Raw genomic sequence first — 19,605 nt, forward strand, 5'->3', positions numbered from 1 at the left:
AAAACAGGGAAAAAGGGAAGATTGAAATGAAGTATCACGCTGTTAAAATGATATATATCAGTTACACTAGCTGTGTTTAATGTTTAAAGTAGTAAATAAATAACTGGAATACAGGAACAACCCAGCTAAGTTAATGCTTAAAGAGCTTAATGCTAAAGAGCTTTCAATACATAAAAAAAAGGATTCAGTTTGTTTCAGCGTGGCCTTTGTGTTATATGTATATTTTCTGTTCAGCTGGCAGGCTATGACTGGCTGATACCAACTGATTGTCAGAAGAAGATAGTTGTTTAAGAGACTATCATTTGTTTCCCTCCTAAGCTGTAGTTTATATGTAGAAATTAAAACTGCAGTTTAATTATGTTATTCCACAGAAAATCAATAAAAAATAGACTTTAAATATGTGCATACTCACAAGTGAAAAAATATATAATTTAAATATTTATACACTGGAATTACATGCATATGTATTCCATAATTTTTTTACTTTTGTGTATGTACATATATGTGTATTATTGATACATATGATCATCTATTATTTATATTTAATTCCAATATAAGCTGTAGGAAATATTTAATCATGCAAGTACAGTTTAAAAATATTTTCAGTATTTCATTATTTCACTTTGAAATGAGAGAATTGAAGTGAATTATTGCTTTATAATATTTTTAAGTATCTCCGTATGTTTGAGGAAATCATTAGCAAGCTACTTAAAAAACTTCTCATTATCTTGTACAATTCTAAGCATATATCTATTTTTTAAAGATTTATTTTATTACAAAGTCAGATATACAGACAGGAGGAGAGACAGAGAGGAAGATCTTCCGTTCAATGATTCACTCCCCAAGTGAGCTGCAACAGCTGGTGCTCAGCTGATCTGAAGCCAGGAACCAGGACGTCCTCCAGGTCTCCCATGCAGGTGCAGGGTCCCAAAACTTTGGGTCATCCTCAACTGGTTCCCAAGCCACAAGCAGGGAGCTGGATGGGAAGTGGAGCTGTTGGGACTAGAACCGGCGCCCATATGGGATCCCGGTGCGTTCAAGGTGAGGACTTTAGCCGCTAGACCACACAGCCTGACCCTAAGCGTATGTCTTAATTATCTAATCTAGCATGTTATTTAGCTCATGTGTATCTAAAGATTGCACAGTGAACTCATTTTATGCTCATTATAGAAAGCAATCTGACACAGGATAATAATGGAATTGTAGCTTCAGAATTGCAAACGTAATACAGGACAAAAGATTTTATTTGGTTTTTACCTTATTTGCCACATACGTTGTAAATTAAGCTGCATTCATAGAAGATGCAAATTGAACATGCCCAGCAGAGTTAAACTCAGCTTAGTATTATAGGTCCTGAGTTAAAATTTTGGTTCAGTGTCAATACGATTATTTATCTTAATTTAGTTGAAAAGCAGAGTGGTAATAACGGACAGAGTGATATCTTCCACTTGAAGAGCTATTCTAGCAATGCCTTCAATGGTTCATTATAATGAGAATCTTTAGAGAAAACAACCTTTATGAGAATAAGGAATATTCTGTTGTAATATTAGAATTACAAAAGTAACACAACACAAGATATTTTCATTTAACTGTTACTCTGTGATGCTGTATGAATTGTAAATTAAACTACATTCACAAAAGTTGCAAATTAAATATACAGAGAATGTACTGTTAGTGTTTCTCTTTAACAATCCAGAACTGAGGAGACATGTGCTGTTACAGGTGTTGGTGTCATTTGAAGATGTGGCTGTGGACTTTACCCAGGAAGAATGGCAGACAATGGACAATACTCAGAGGACCCTGTATAGGAAGGTGATGCTTGAGACATAACAATCTGCTGTCCTTGGGTGAGTGAAACTCTGTCCTGCCTAAGCAGAATACTTCTTATAGTTTGCTAGTGAAAGAACAGTTTATAAAGTGTAGTTGGTAGGACTAATGGTGATTTCGGAAAATCTGCATCATTCTCCATTCACAGGGTACTCCATGACAAAGCCTGATATAATCTTCAAGTTGGAGCAACGATCAGCACCATGGACAGTGGAGAAATCTGTCAAGCAGAGATTTGCAGGTAGGTCAGCACATATTGGACAGGGGAACTGATACATACTTCAGTAATTGTTGACTGGAATTATATTTGATTTTTACTCTGAGTTTCTTTCAGAAGGACAGCTGGTGAGACAGTCATTCTATAGTCTCCATGTATAGGTTTATTCTAGCAATTTGCCAGCCTGTCACCATAAATCTAGAAGTACATATGGGTCTTTTCATGATCCCAAACACTTGAATCACATCTGCCACCCCCCAAGATACATTTTCAGGAAGTTGTTTTTGAAGCAGAGTAGCCAGGAAAAGACAAACTAGTGATGAGATGGGATGTCAGATACCCCAAGCCTCATTTTGAATTTTTATACCATATTTTCTGTCATTTCCTGCTTCAAGTTAAATACGCAATCTCATATAATTAAAATTTTTATTTTAAAAATATAGGTATTATGTTAAGACATTAATAGATGAGATGTAATGCCTATTTAAAAATGCTCATAAATGTCCACATTTCACTACTATTAAAATATGCTCTATCTAGATTGGCAACAAATCTCATTAGCTTCACTGGAACATTTGAAAAGAAACATTTAGCTGTGATTCATAGATGTGGTTACTCTTTTCCTCATTTCAGATCCCCATGGAAAGAATGAGCTGCTTGGAGCTAATCAGAAAGGTCAAGAAATAATCTTCAGGCAAGCTTTAATTATAAAACTTATATAATAACTGAAAAGAGAGCTGTATTGCCACAAAAATGCTTAGCATTAGCTCTGGCCATAATTGCAGCACACAATGAGAAGGAAATTATATAAAAATTAGACTTGAGAAATAGGATTTCATTCTTTCTTTCTACCTTTTTTTTTTATTTGGAGACAGAAGTTTTATTTGCAAAGTGACCAGGTGATTGTAGAAACCAGAGGGAATCAAATAGCAGTTCGGGGAGGGGGGGCAGGAGATGGTGTGCCTCTTGAATGCAGACAGCAAAATTTTTCAGAATGGTCTTTGATTTTTAAGTGTCCCCTGAGCATTCCTTGTCTGGACAGGAATCTGTGAGTAAGACACTTCCCATTGCATTGGTTGTCTCTCAACCAGCAAGGCAATAGCTGCTAATACACAGCTTCAAATCTGCACCAGCCATTCTAAGGCTGTTCAGCTCTCAGAACTAGGCAGTCACATGAGTGACAAAGTTGAAGAAAGTGGCTTTTTCTCAGCTCATGTATGAAATGTACAGGGGGTCATGCAAAGGCCCACATAAGCCATTTGTAAAGATCAAACCCGTGGGTATGGCATGGTAGCCTAGTGGCTGGCCCTCACCTTGCATGCACTGGGATCATATATGGACACTTGTTTGTGCCCTGGCAGCCCCACTTAACATCCAGCTCTCTGCCTGTTGCAAGAGTCCAGCTCAAGTAAAGTTCAGAACTTGAGAAGAGTGCTTGGAGTAGGCATCGAAAAATAAATGGACCACTACAGTTTCAGGATCATAACAGACAGTTTTAAAAACAGTCCTCTTTTTTTAATCAGAAGCCTTCACAAACTCTGGCACCCACTTTTCACACCTGGTCAAGCAGGCATTCCCAAGGATAGTTCTGCCATTTGTTTCCCCTTGAGGCAGGATATCAGCAGCCCTAATCCTGTTGTCAAGAAGTTCTCAATAGATGGTACATGTCAATCAGTAACACATTCCTATTACAACCCTGAGTCTACAACTTAGTCTTGAAATAGTTAAGGGAGGAAGTGTATCACAAAAGGAGGGACATAAAGATTAAGGAAAGAGGGAAAGACAAGATTTCCACTACATTTAGGGACTTAACATCCTTGATTAGGATATGGTCAATGTGGGAGGACAACCCTAAGCATAGGTTCCTGCTACATGTAGGGACGTAAAACCCTTGATTTTCATATGATGAGTGTGACAGCCGAGAGAGCAGAAATAGTAAAAGGCCCATTTGCTAAGACGTTATCACCAACATCATCTTCCAAGCTCACAGTGATTGTAAAAGGCAACTCCACAGTGGCAGACAATGCCTAAATAGATTACAGAAATCTCTGTGGGGTTGTCAATTATTTATGCAAAGGGAGGTAGAACTGCTTTTCAGGTGGTTGTAGGCACAGGAAATTCCTTGTGGCCTTGCCTTCAATGGAAAATTTCTCTTCACAACTTCGTGTCTTTCACATGAACCTCATGGACCTCAACAGCCTTTGGCCTGGGAAAATGTTGAGGACACCCCACAGGCTTGTGACTATACACCTGCATGGCAGACCAAGAAAAAGCTCCTGGTTTTTGGCTTTAAAGCTGCTCAGCTCTGAAAGTTATGAATTTTTGGGAAGTGAATCAGCACATGGAAGATCTTCCTATGTGTCTCATATCCTCTCTGTATATCTAGATTTCCAGTAAATAAAAACAATTTTTTTCCTTTTTCCATTTTTATTGTATTTTTGACAATCGTTACATAGTTAATTAGGGTAAAGAATTTCAAGGGTTACAGGAAAATGGGTAAGACTATTATTTCCATATTGTTTCCTTCATATATCTGAGGTAAAAGGAGATTTTATGGGAGAAGCCCACCAGTCTCCCTCCCATCCCCAGTCGTTGATGCGGGGCATGCTGCGAGGGTCTTGCTTAAGTGGTTTTGGTAGTTCAATAGGTATGAATTGCTGCCAGTCTCACCACTGCAAGCACAATGAGGTCGTTTAAGAATGCACTGATTGACATAGTCCTTCATAAAGTCTCCGTTTGTCCAGTTTTTCACTGCTAACACATAACTGAGGTGGTTGATTGACTTGTTCTGTCCTCTTGTCTTTTCATGGTTAGGGTTCTGAGTCTGGCAGTTCAATTGGGGAGATCCGCAAAGAAACTTTGTATGAGGTGTTTCCAGACCAGATTCTTGTGTGTACTAGCAAGTACAGGGCCCGGCACAGTCCATCGCCACGATCAGCTTGAGGTTGCAATTGCTGGGTTGGTTCTCTTTCCAACCCTGTCTTCTACTGGAACCAATGGGTGCTGCAGTCTAGCCTGAATCCTGCCCACTTCATACTCAGCCCTTACATCAACCAGTGGGAGCTGCAGCCTAGTCAGAGCAACCCACAATAACCCCCACAAGGCCCGCCCCCTACCCTGGTTTTCCAGCATGTGTAGCAGACTAGTCCAATCTGTACCATACCCCATTTGGCTCTCATACATGTCAGTGGGTATTTACGCCTAGTTCAATCTAACCAGCTCCATTATCCAGCCCTCATGTATGTTGTTGGGTTCATTTCCGTCTAGCCACCCCTGCTCCTATCCTTGTTTTTGTGCCTTGCTGTGTTAGTGGTAACCCAGGAGGGAGGATCCCACTATTTCCCTCTCAGCCCACTCCCACTCCCAGATTATGCACTCTCCAGGTGGTTCTGTGGTTCTGCTTGACAGAATTAGCACCTGGCATACGTCACCTCACCTTGGCATTACATAATGTGTACTGGTTTTTTTGCAACCAATTCTGGCTCAACCCACACTCTGTTCTGGTGCTTGGATTTGCCAGTGGATGACATGAACTGATTCAGCCTGTTCTGCCCCCAACCCATGCCAGGACAAATCCATATAATTATACAGTTATGATTGGTCAGTTTTAGCTGTTAACTTTCAAAATAAGCAAGTTGACAGGCCTGTAATGGCAGGTTTGAAGCAAGCAACTTTCAAAAGCTACAAATTGGTGGGCGATAGGGCAAGGACTCTTATCAAACACTAGGGTCCTCCTTCCTGAGGAGTGGTCTACCTACATGACCTGCCAGGTGTCCTGCCGGGTGGCTGTCACATAGACTGTTAGGCCAGGAGTTCACACAGCTCCTAGCCAAGCAATTAAGGCAGAATCACAACAGCAGAAAACATCTAGATTCTTCAGAAACATGTGACCAAGAGAGAAAGCCTCTCCCTATCATGGGCCTTTATAGGGACTTGTGAAGCGAGTGGTTACAAAAAAAAAAAAAAAAAGCAATACCACCCCCTCTCAGTTCCAGTGATGTTAGGTGAGTGTCACAGGTGGGCAGAAGGGAAAGCCTAGATGGAGTCAAGCTGCTGACCCTGAATTGGCTGCCTAGCCAAAAATTGGGAGAAGGAAGACACAAGTCTCAACCATTTTTCTGGGTGAGGTGGTAGACATTATTGCCCATTGGGAATAAGTTTCTCTTTGCCCTTGGGTTGAATCATGTGAACATCTCCCCAAGATGGTGCATAAAAACTCAAACCAAAGTGAATATTTTTGGTGCCTGGACTCTCATCCCTTCTTCAATGAGGAAGAGCCGACATGAAGTATGAAAAAGGAGGCCAGAACTTTGGTCTCATGTCAGGTAGTTGGGATTCAGGATCCACTTAGAGAGTATCAAGTCATGAAGAAAATTGGCCTTTTGGGGGAATGTCAATCCAACAGTTTTCAAAATATAATGACCCAGAGACTTGCTTCTAAAATGAAAATTGACATGATAGAAAAAGTGAAAAAGACAGTTGTTGATTAGAGGCTTTAAAGTCCTAAACTTTTATAATTCCTATCTCTACTCCCTTCCTCCTAAAAGTACAATCAGTTTGGAGGTTTAGCTGGAGCTAGGCTGTGACTGGGGATTACGTGTCTGGGTGGGTGTGTTCATATTTGTGCAGAGGCAAGGGATGCCAAGGGTCATTTCCACAAGTTTAGTGCAAACCTTGTGGAGTCTTCTCTTTGCTAATTCCAGACACACAGCTCTTGTATAAGATCCAGAAGTCTTTTTCAAGTCCCATAATGTGCACCGAACCAAATGTTACCAGGAAAGCTCAGTAATTCTTTTCTTTAACTTAGTATAGAAAAGTAGGATTGTGGAAGAGGGTGGAAGGATGGGATTTACAGGAATTGGGAGAAAACAGAGGAGTGGGTTCTTTTTTCCAGTTATGCATCCTGCTTCAGTAAACAAGGGTTGGGACAACATTGAAGTTAGTAACTGGATGTCTCAATTTCAAGAAGCACACCAACACCTAGTTTTCTGTCTACGAGTGCTTTCCTCTTCCCTCCTCTTCCCCTGCTCACATGACCACTTTGCAAATAAAACTTCTCTGTCTCTAAAAGGATGAATTAAAAAAATGACTTTGAGATCCAGTTTCTGTATCCACCTCCTGAATGTGATCAAATGGTATTTAGTAGAAACCTATGTATTTTCTATATCATCATGTACACTTTCTGTTCCTGGGAGGACCTGAGCCACATTGGAGTCCATGCTTGGGACCCTAGCTTCAGCCACTGTGGCCATTTGATGAGCTGGGCCTTGGCCTGCCTGGACTCAAGAGGATTTGCTCTTCCTGGTGAGTACAGTGGGAGCAGATGCCTTGGGAACATGGCAGGCCTAGGCTCCACCCACCTCCAACATCAAGAGGTGGGTGGGACTGGGGGAGTGTGACCTAATAATTTTTTTTTCATGAGTTGGGTTTCTGTGTAGTGTGTGTGTGATTTAATTGCACTCAATGTGTGTGCGTGTATTAGATCATTAAGGAGAAATTGGTGTGATCATTTCCAAATTTTCTATTTCTCCTTCCTGTTTTAGGTCAGGGTTAAATGATATTCAGAGAAGGTATACCAGGTCTTCCAACCATCCTAGTACTTCAGGATGGGTACTGGACCCCTGATACCAAAGCAGGGTGTCAATGTGGCACACACTCCACGGTTTCTGTCCAGGTGGTTCTGATAGTTCTGAAATGATGTTCATCTCACTGAATCAAGCAAGAGGGAACCCTTTCAATGTTCATTGGCTGACATGGTTGACCTTGGAGTCTCCTTTCTGCCAGATATTTGCTGTCATCATATGGCTGGGGTAATTATTCAATCTCTTCTCTCCTGCTTTCTCTTGGATGGTCCAGATGTGCTTGCCAGGCTTCAGTGGGCTTTCATCTCCAGGTGGAGCCGGGCCAGTTGTCCAATACTCCTTTTCAACTGAGGAGTACCAGTTCTTGCAAGTGCCTCAAGACCTCGAGCCAGTTAATCCTGCCCCAGTGGAGCCCCAACCTCAGCACTCACTGAGCTAGCACCACCAAGCAGTCATGTAAAGTATCCAAGCCAGTTGACCTGAGGCCTGCCACACCCTCTACTCCCAGGACTCGCAGTCCCAGGACCCATTGCACTGGTCAGCCAAGGACCCAGGCCAAGCAACATAAACCACCACACATACAGCCACTGGGGCTCATAAACTGAGCTCATCAAACAGCTGTGCCCAAGGGCCCAGACAAGGTTACCAGGGCCCCACTGCATCTGCTGCACCCAGGGATCATGTGTCCAGCACCAACATTGCCCTGACTGCCATGGCTTGCCTCAACTCATTTTCCACCAGCATGTATTGCAGCCTGGCTCAGTCTAGTCTTCCCCCAATTCCACTTCATGTTGCTGTGTGCTGAAGCCTATCCAAGTACAATCCATCTGGATGTTTAGCTGGAGCTAGGCAGTGACTGGCGATTATATGAGTATGTGGTTGTGTTCCTCTTTCTGCAGAGGCATGAGGTGCCAAGGATCATTTCCAGAGGTTTAGTACAAAACTTGTGGAGTCTTTTCTTTGCTCTTGTATTAGGGCCAAAATTCTTTTTCAATTCCCATATTGTGCACTGAACCAAATGTTACCAGGAAGGCTTGGTGATTCTTTCCTTTAACATAGTATAGAAAAAGATAATGAAAAGCAGTTGTAAACCAAATTTTTACAGTTAATTGACCAGTTAAACTTGGAAGAGGTAAGGGGGAAAGCAACTCCCTAGAGGGGCTCAAAGATCTGGAGCTTTTTGAATGGAGAGAAAATGATATCATAGTTTCTTTTAAATTTGCTTTTCCCCCAGGAAGCCTAATGAAATACCATTTGAAAAGAAGCATGCCTCTAATGTCCCTGAGAACAACCTCGAGAGTGGGGAAATTCTCAGTCAGTTTGACAAGATCCACATTTGTCAGCAGTCCTTTGAACACAATGAAAATGAGAAAACTTTCAGAGGGAAGAAGATAGTCCTTATGTGTGAGCAAGTTTATCCCAGAGACCCATGTAATCAGCAACCTGTCAGTGTGGGAGAAGCAATTCATGTTGGCTACTATAAATCTTGCGTTACCACCAAACAGAGAACTGACACAGGAGACAATTTGTGTGTGTCCAATGAATGTAAAGAAAACATGTACCAGAAGTCAGAACTCATTATAGATCGGATCTTTCAAAGAGCAGAGAAACCTTATGAATGCAATGAGCACAGAAAAGCCTTTCACCAGCAATTATCTCTCATGAGGCCACAGAGACTCCACACAAGAAAAAAATCTTATGAATGTAATGAGTGTGGAAAAGAGTTTCCTCACAAGTCAAGCCTGATCATACATAAGAGGGTCCACACAGGGGAGAAACCTTATGAATGCACGGAGTGGGGAAAAGGTTTTTCTCGTAAGTCAAACATGAATGCACATCATAGATTGCACACTGGAGAAAAACCTTATGCATGTATTGAATGTGGGAAATGGTTTTGCTATAAGCAACACCTCATTGTACATCACAGAATCCACACTGGGGAGAAACACCTTATGAATGTAGTGAGTGTGGAAAAGGCTTTTCTGATAAGCCACAGCTTTTTAGACATCAGAGAATGCACACTGGGGAAAAACCTTATGAATGTAGTGAGTGTGGAAAAGCTTTTATTCTTAAGTCACACCTCATTACTCATCAGAGAATCCACACTGGGGAAAAACGTTATGAATGTAGTGAGTGTGGAAAAGCTTTTATTCATAAGTCACACCTCATTGCTCATCAGAGAATCCACACTGGGGAAAAACCTTATGAATGTAGAGAGTGTGAAAAAAGCTTTCCTTGTAAGCCAAAGCTCTTTATACATCAGAGGGTCCACACTGGGGAAAAACCTTATGAATGTAGTGAGTGTGGGAAAGGCTTTCCTTGTAAGCCACACCTCATTAGACATCAAAGAATTCACACTGGGGAGAAAAAAACCTTATGGATGTAGTGAATGTGGAAAGGGCTTTTCTAATATGGCACAACTCATTAGGTATCAGAGAGTCCACACTGGGGAAAAACCTTATGAATGTAGAGAGTGTGGAAAAGCTTTTTCTCAGAAGTCACACCTAATCAGACATCAGAGGGTCCACACAGGGGAGAAACCTTAAGAATGTAGTGTGTATCTTCAAGCCTTTACTTACGAGACAGGTTTCATTTGACATCAGAGTATCCATACAGGATAAAAACCACTTGAATATAATGAGTGGAAAATCTGGTTGCAAGCAGTCAAGTTTTATTAAACATCTGAATTCACTTGGGAAAGCATGAATGTTTTACATGTGTTTTAAAATTCATTCGCAAACCTTTTCAACACAGTGGAAAGCCTACATGCTTCAATAAGTAGCATATTCACAGAAATGAACAAACACACAGCATTGACTGAAAAATCATTTTTCTGAGTCAATCGCTAGCAGAGTCACAGACCTCAGAACTACAAAATATGTCAACCGAAAGACTAGCCACCATAAACCTGTTATGGTCTGTCGAAGCTTGCAAACTGAATGAAAAAGCAACCGTTAGCAAAAGTGCAAATACAAAACATTGTACAAGGGGAATGGATGTGTAAACATACTTTGAAAGTCTCAGCACGTGTTAAATAATAAACCTGAGGAGTATTATTTTATTTCAGAAGAGAGGGTATTTGTTGCTAAAATAATTATGATGCAATTTGCATGTGATCTCCCTTTGTTAGGTGGTAAATGTGAATGCTGTTTTCAGTTTAAATGTTGATAATAAATGTTCAGTATGTAACACTTGTTTCAAATGCCATCTTTGTTATTTACACATTTATCTTTTTTGAATCGCAATATTCCTCATCCTATTACAGAATTTTATTGGAACCACAGATATCAAATGATGCATGTGGCAGTTTTAGTGATAAACACCCAGATTTGAAGGATGAATCTTTTCCTGAGGCAAGATTTTCTTGTTATGTCTGGCCAAATGTGGATCCTATTTGGCCACTATCTCTTCTTGAATAATAAGTATGGGAGATCACTCCTGCATCTCTGCCAACTTATCTCATACAACATGTCATAGGCACATGGCACATTGTGTCTCTGAGGCAAAGCCCTGGCAGTGGTCTCAGCTAACAGAGACTCCATCTTTGCCTGTTCACTCGGCATACATCCAGAGTAGTGGGCTGTATTTCAATTTCTGCCCCTGCAAAGTTGTGCTAGAATTTCCCTGATAAGCAACTCTGAGAAGTTAAGTGCAACCCTCATCTTGTTTACCATTCACACATAATGATCATGCCCAAAGGTATGGCTTTCAGCCCAGGTGCTAGCTTATCTTGGTCTACCTGCACATGGCCTAAAACACTAAGCTATCAACCCTGCTTACAGAATGTAACTGGTGACTAGATTAGAGTGTCCAGAGAGATAGACATGTCTACTGGCCAGTTTTAATAACAGTGTAGGGTGGGAGTACTATTGAGACCACCCTTCTGCCTTCCCCCTCCACTGTATATATGCTTGTATGATCTTCCCAATAAATGGACACCCTTCACCAGTTTGTCTCTGGTGGTTCTGCAGCCAAGCAACACCATTGTCATGGTCCTCAGGAATATTGGGCTTGCTGGTCAAAAGACAGCCAAGACTCTAGGAGGCATATTTCAGAGACAAAAGAATTGTCTGGCATCAGAGTCTTGGAGTTCCTCTTTCAGGTGGAGTTAATGTGTCAGCTGCCACCACAACTGCTCAGATTCACACAGTAAGTTTCTTGCAATTGTATGAGCTAGTAGATGTCAGCCTGTGCCTGAAGTCTTTCAATTGTAAGAGTGAGCACCAGGAACAGCATTGTTACATAGTAGGTAAGCTGTCCGAGATTCTAGCCAATCCACCATGGTTTTGCTCTTGGCTTCTGGTTTCACAACAGCAGCTCAGCTACTACAATTGAGCCCTTGGGGGTATGAACCAGTGGATGGCAGATATCTCCCTGCTTCTGTCTTTCTCACTCTAGTTCTGCCTTTCAAAGAAAAAAATTGAAGAGTGGTTCCCATGACTGCTGTTGAGGGAAATGTGAAACCCATTGACTTGCATCTCATGTGCTACAACCTGGAGCACTTCTACTACTTAATATTTAGAGTTGACGCCCTATCAAGACCAACAATGATGAGCACTGAGGGTAAGAGACAATTTTGTTTTCAACATGTGTCATGTAGGGCCTGGTGGCATGGACTAGCAGCTAAATTCCTCGCTTTCAACGTCCTGGGATCCCATATGGGCGCTGGTTCTAATCCCGGAAGCCCCGCTTCCCATCCAACTCCCTGCTTGTGGCCTGGGAAAGCAGTCGAGGATGGATCAATGCTTTGGGAATCTCCACCCATGTGGGAGACCTGGAAGAGGTTCCAGGCTCCTGGCATATCAGCATAGCACTGGCCGTTGCGCTCACTTGGCATGTGACATTGTAGGGAAGATCTTCCTCTCTGTCTCTCCTCTCTGTATATCTGACTTGGTAATAAAAATAATCTTTTTTAAAAAAGGGTCATGTAATCAGTACCTTACTTAAACTACAGAATGAAGTTCTACACATCTACCTGCTTCCCAGGTATGCTCATATGAGGACCCAGCTTTTAGTTCTTTGCTATTGTTGCTTATCAGCTTGTGGCTCGGGTCCTCAGTAGGACACTAATCAGTGAAATTTATTGAATTTTTTGCAGGTCCTGTTTTAAAATATTCCCAGTCTCACAGCATCCTAACATTCTTTCATTTTTGTAATTATATTGTAGGAATGTGTGGAATAGGGTGGAAGAATGAGATTCACAGGAATTGGGAGAAAACAGAGGATGGGTCCTTTTTTCCAGTTATGCATCCTGCTTCAGTAAACAAGTGTTGGGACAACATTCAAGTTAGTAACTCATTTTCCACCAGCATGTATTTCAGCCTGGCTCAGTCTAGTGTTCCCCCAATTCCACTTCATGTTGCTGTGTGCTGAGACCTATCCAGGAACAGCATGTCCCCTGTCTCAGCCCTGATGTGAATTGCCTATTGTTGTGGCCTGATACAGCACTGATCCTTCTCCCCATGCTGGTTCTCAGATCCGCTAGATGATGTTAGGTAATGACTCACCTGTGCTTTTTGCATCTTTTCTAAGAAATCTTTCTCTGTTCCTATTTCTTGGAGAGTGTTTCCTATGTTTTCATTTATTAGTTTGATGGTTACTTGGTACAGATTTAGTTCTTTGATCCATTTAGAGCTTATTTGTGTATAATGTGACAGGTATGGGCATTTTTTGTTATTCTGCAGCATACTATGCACTTGTCCCAACATCGTTTGTTCAATAGGCCAGGATTTTTACCTGGACTGTTTTCAGTTGTCTTGTCAAATATTAGTTGGCCATACATGTGTGGGTTCCTTTCTGGGGTTTCAGTTCTGTTCCAGTGATCTTCTTCTCTGTTTCTGTACCAGTAACAGACTGTTTTGATGAGCCCTGCTCTTTTGTATGTCTTGAGGTCTGGAACTGAGATTCCTCTAGGTTGATTTTTATTCTTCAAGATAACTTGGCTATTCATGGTTTCATGTGATTCCAGATGAATCTTTGTATCATCTTTTCTGTTTCTGAGAAGAATGCTGTTGGGATTTTGATTGGGATTGCATCAAACCTGTATATTACTATTGGTAATATGGCAGTTTTGAATATGTTTACTGTGCCAATTATGTTTACTGATGCTATTGATGCATATTTTCTCTCTCCTCCATTTTTTAATAGTTGGGCTAGTGGGGAGTCTATTTTGTTGATGTTTCTCAAAGAATCAGCTCTTTTATTCATTGCTGTTATGTACATACAGTTCTCTTGGTCTCTATTCAGATTATTTCCTCCCTTATTTTGATTATTTCTTTTTTCCTAGTATTCTTGAGATTGCTTTGCTGTAGCTTTTCTATTTCCTACAACTGTAAGATTAAGTGATTTACTTGATGCTTTTCTAGTTTCTTAAAACAAGCATTGAAATGAACATTGCTCTTTCCATTGTCTTGATTGTGTCCCATAAGTTTTGATATGTTGTATTGATGCCTTCACTTGCTTCAGGCTGTTTTTTTTTAATTTCCCCTATGATTTCCTCTCTATCTAATTTCTCATTTAGTAACATTATGCAGTCTCCACATGTTTGCAAGTTTTCCTAAGTTTTTTGGCTTCTTGGTCTCTTGCCTCACTCCATGATGGTCACAAAATATGCCTGGTATATTGTTGATTTTTAAAAATTTGGTGATGCTTGTTTTGTGGCCTATAATACGGTCAATTCTGGAGAAGGTTCCATGAACTGACAAAAAAAAAGTGTATTCTCTTTTATAGAATTAAAGGCTCAGTTGATATCAACTAAGTGCATTTGTTCTAGAGTTTGGGTGAGTTGTGTGTTTTCTTTGCTGAGTTTTCTGCTTTTTTAAAATCTGTCCATTGATATTAATGTGGTATTAAGTTCACACACTATGATTATATTGAATCTATTTCTCCCTTTATGTCCATTAATGTTTGTTTCACACAACCAAATGTCTTGGCATTTGACGCATATACATTTATTATGGTGACTTCTTCTTGGTGAATGGATCCTTTGAACATTATATGGTATCCTTCTTCATCTCTTAATGTTTTTCACATTGATGTCTGTATCATCTGCTATAAGAATGACTACCCCTGCAAAATTTACATTACCATTCTTTTGGAGTATCTTTTTTCATCCTTTCACTTTCAGCTTCCTCTGATCTTTGTTAGTGAGATGTATTTCCTGTAAGCAGCAGGTGGAAGTGTTTTGTTTTTTGGTCCAGTCTTGCAATCTATTATGTGTGATTGATGTTTTTAAGCCATTTACATTCAATGTTAATATGGATAAGTGGCAAACTCCTCCTGTCATTTTAGTGATGGGTTGTCCTTTGATTTAGTCTTCTGTTAGCCTTGTAATGGGATGTTCTCCATTTTTCGCTTTGGTTTTGGTTCTTTTATCTTTCACTAAAACATATATTGAATATCAGCTGCAGGGCAGGTTTGGAGTATTCGAATATTTGGAGTTCTTCTTTACTGTGGAAGAATTTTATTTCATTTTCAAAGACAAAGGAGACCTTTGTAGGAAACATTATTCTGGGCTAACACTTTTTCCCTTTTAGTATCTGAAATATGTCACTTCATTATCTTCTCCATTGCAGTGTTTCCTCTGAGAGATCAGCAGTGAGTTTGCCTGGTGTTCCTCTATAGGTCACTTGATTTTTCTCACATGAACATCTAAGGATTTTTTTTTCCTATGTTCAACTGAGGAGAGCTTGATTATCATGTATCATGATGATCAACACTGTTGGGAGTACAGTGCCACTTCTGCATGCTGTTTCCCAATTCTTTCTCTAGATTAGGGAAGTTTCCATTTATTATTTCAATGGATAATCCTTAAATCCCAACTTCTCTTTCTGTGTCTTCTGGAGCTCCCATAATTCTTATGCTGGGCCTGTTAATTGTATTTTTATATTCTTGGATACTTTTTTTTAACCTTGACCTGGCTCTATTCTAGCTTGTTTGTTTTTTTGTTCCTCCTGGTGACAGGAAATATTTTTAATTTCTTACTCTACTGTATTTTTAACTTCTGAAATGTCAGCTTTCATTTAATTTATTTCCTCTGTGACAAATTCTATAAATTCTTTGAACTCTTGTTTTAAAGATTTATTTATTTTATTACAAAGTCAGATATACACAGAGGAGGAGAGACAGAGAGGAAGATCTTCCATCCGATGATTCACTCCTCAAGTGAGCTGCAACGGCTGGTGTGCGCCAATCTGATGCCGAGAACCTGGAACCTCTTCCGGGTCTCCCACACAAGTGCAGGGTCCAAATGCATTGGGCCGTCCTCGACTGCTTTCCCAGGCCACAAGCAGGGAGCTGGATGGTAAGTGGAGCTGCCGGGATTAGAACCGGCGCCCATATGGGTTCCCAGGGCGTTGAAAGCGAGGACTTTAACCGCTAGGCCATGCCACCGGGCCCTGAACTCTTGTATTATGTGCTTTTCAGTGTTGGTCAGAAGCTTTATACTAAGTTTTCTGAATTTTGTGTTCTCCATTTTGTCAATGTCTTCCTCAGTTAATTCTAAGGGTGGTAGAAGCTTTTGTTGCTTTACTGAGGAGTCTTCGGTAAGATTTATTGTGCCTCTGTCTTGTCTCTTAACTTTTGACATTGTAATCCTGTTTGGTGGATTTTTGCTCCTTAGTTTGTATTTCTAAGATATATTACCAAGAGATCTACAAATCAATGTTTAAGTTCAATCAATTGGCTTAGGAAGACGCCAACTATCCCAGATAACTGGTTTGTCTGCAGCACTGATCTTATCTAAACACAAGATGATGCCCAGTGGGCACTGATATCTAAACACAAGATGGTGCCCAGCGGGGCACTGCCAGGGAACTGGTGCTTTTGGCCTTCTGATCCGGGGACCACACAGATTATGTAGGATGGTAAGCTGGTGCTGTCCTCAACGTGGGATCAGCTGGGTGTGACTAGTTGGAAACTTGCCCACTCCAGCGCTTGATATCTGTGCTGTTGGCTCCAACCTGCCACCAATCTGCCCTGAGGAGTACACAGCTCCCTTTTAGTTTGTTTTTGGGCCAGATTATTAAGTAGGATATGTCAGTTTCAACCTACCTTCACCTTTGGAGCTCCAGGAGCAGACCCAAGCTCCCACCTGGCTTCCACAAGGGTTAATTCTGTTGCTACCACTGGATCCCTGGGTGTGGTTGGAGTTTACCTCACAGCTCACCTGTGGCTGGTAGGTTTTTTGCTCCCTATAACACTGCTTCTGCACCGTGGCCTCTTCCCTGTGTTCAGAGAGTCTCCAGGTCCATCCGTGTTGACTGCATGACACCTATGTTTTTCTGCAATCTGCTCTCTGTTCTTTACCCTGTCCAGTGTTTCTCTGTCATCTCAAATATGTCTGCACCCTTTGTCCAATGTGGCAGATTTATTTGCAATTCTATAAGCAAACTCCATACTGACTTCCATTTAGATTTGTTCTTTTGCACAATGTCTGTTCATTTGTATTGCCCATTGTTTCAAAGTATTTATTTATTTATTTATTTATTTATTTATTTATTTATTTATTTATTTACTGTTCCTGGTTTTCTGAAGCTCTTTGTAAATCCTGGGTATTAGCCCCCCATCACTTGCATAGTGTGCTAAAATTTTCTCCCATTCTGTTGGTTGCTTCTTCACCAACAGGTAAGTAACCCTATGGGGTGCAACAGACCTGCCAGGCATTTCCTGTCCAGGTATGCTCAAACAGCTACTCCACACAGCCCACAGTCCACTCCTGGGCCAAGAGGGCTTAGCTGGTATCCCCATGCATCCCCAGCACACACACATCATGCACTACAGCACCTAGCGGTTACTATAGTGAGCCAAGGGCCAAATTTGCCCACCAATAGCTATTCTAGGGCCAAGCTTGACAAGCCAGTGCACTCTGTTCCTGCTATCCACCTGACATCTGCTTCATAGCCAAGTCGTTCTGGGCAGTGTCCCTGATCCCACAGCTCAATAGTCATCCACTTCAGGGCCAGACTGAATTACGCTTCAGCAGAAGATATTCCTCTAACATGCAACATCCATTGCTGCACTTACCCATCCAGGGATAGGCTCAGTGAGCCGTCATCAACTCACCTCTAGCCTATGAGTGCCAGCACACTGTCTACCTTCCACCACTTGAAAGTCATTCCAGCTCATGCAGTGATCTTGCTCCTTCAACAGGCAATGTGCTTGCCAGCCACTCCAGGGCTGGGTCCCTTCTGCTGGTGACCCTGGGGCCAGAGCCTGCATCCCTGGAGTCCACCATCACACAACACCCTGTCACCTCACTAGTCCTACTAGTCAGATGTCCTACATCTATAGCCTGCCTGCAAGCTGTTCCAGTGCCAGGGCATCTGTGCAGCCCCAACATTCACCTCTAACCTGCCCACCGCTTCAGAATTTCCACTGCTCGAGAGCAAGGCAGGTTAGATTTGCAGGGAATTCAAGCAAAACACTGCAGCAACAACATTTCTTGTTTCACAGTGGATAATTTTCATGTGGACAACTCTAGTTTGCAAAGCAGGATTTATTTAAGAATAAGAACCATAGTAGTTTTTCTATTATTTAGTGCCGCTTTGAGTCTGTTGTCTATGAATTACCAGATTTTATCTTGATAGGCTATATTGTACTTTTTCCTCACTCTACTATACCAATGCATGAGGGGGAAATCGGGTGCGATCCTGACAACCTCTTAACAGGAAGTCATGTGCGTGGAGCAGGGGGGCACTCCAGAGTGGAGCAGGTTAAACCAACATCATCGGAAAGACAACCAGAAGCCCTGAGCAGTCCGCAGAAACAGAAGAACAATAAACGTCCTTCGGGACCAGGGAGGAGAGCTTTCTCTGGTCCGAGCCTGGCTCCAACTCTGGACCCCCACCCTCCCTTGCAATAACCATCGGGATCGCTCCGAAAACCCCTTATAACAAACAAACAATCATACAAACGAAAAAACCCTAAAATAAATAGACAAACAACAAAAAGTAGAGCTTGGAATCTGACAGGAAAGAGCTGGCATGGATTGGCTCATGCCTCGCTGGGTTGGACACAAAGATTAGTCACTCCTCACCATGGTGTTGAGGATTTTCCTGCACACCCCCCCAAAAAAAATGTTCTGCACCTTAATTGTCCACAAATGTCTTGTTAGAGTTACAAGCCAGTGTAGATTATCCTGAAATCTGCCAATATCAGCAAAATTATACTTCAACACAACAAATGGCTAAATACTAAAATGAAATAGACACAAGACAGCTGAATGGCACCTTATAGCCATTTTAAGGTATATAGCAGCCGGTCCTGTATATAAACTAAAATTGAAATGTCAATGAGCTAATCATAGGTTGTGGTTAGGACTTGCCTTTTTTTTTTTTTAACATACTAGTTACTCAAAACCTTGTCAATTGCATAATGTTGCAAATTGCTGTTGATGTTATATTGGGACTCTTAATTGACTGGGATGATATTCTACCAGCTCTGACTTTGGACCAGAAATGGTCTCCCCAAAAAACTGTTCAACCCATCTGGACAATAAGTAGCTGGACTCTATGCTTGGTATACGTTTGCAAGGAAAGAATCTTGATTGAATTTGAATTGTAATACTGTATCAAGGTGGAGGAATCCACCAGGGGGGAGGGGTGTAGGGAGGGGTGGGGGGATTCCCAGAGCCTATAAAACTGTTGCATAATGCAAAATAATTAATAAAAAAAAACAACCACAGTGATTCCTGCCTTAGCAGATGCATGGCACTCCAAAGGAGGAAAGACCTAAGAACATGGTGGAAATAGTGGGTTTTTTTTATGCACCATCCTCGGGAGGTGTTCACATGAGTCACCCTAAGGGCAAAGAGAAACAAACCTATTAACAATGGGCAATAATGTCTACCACCTCACCCAGAAAAAAGGTTGAGACTTGTGTCTTCCTTCTTCCAAATTTGTGGGCTTGGCATCCAGTTCAGGATCACCAACCTGGAAGCCACACTCCCACACCATCTAGGCTTTCCCTTCTGCCCAACTG

At 41.4% G+C, this 19,605-nt stretch overlaps 1 protein-coding gene across 1 annotated transcript in view; it reads left to right on the forward strand.

Moving 5' to 3' along the window:
* LOC131482524 (zinc finger protein 585A-like) overlaps positions 1–9,922 on the forward strand; it is a gene marked incomplete at its 3' end in the record, with an annotated part of 58,582 nt that extends 48,660 nt beyond the window's left edge. The window contains 2 exon segments of the mRNA XM_058676942.1: positions 9,314–9,572; positions 9,575–9,922. Coding sequence (XP_058532925.1) covers positions 9,314–9,572; positions 9,575–9,922 — 607 coding nt within the window.
* Between the last annotated feature and the right edge of the window lie 9,683 nt (positions 9,923–19,605).

This window comes from Ochotona princeps, chromosome 18 (assembly GCF_030435755.1).
Source record: "Ochotona princeps isolate mOchPri1 chromosome 18, mOchPri1.hap1, whole genome shotgun sequence".
NCBI lineage: Eukaryota > Metazoa > Chordata > Mammalia > Lagomorpha > Ochotonidae > Ochotona > Ochotona princeps.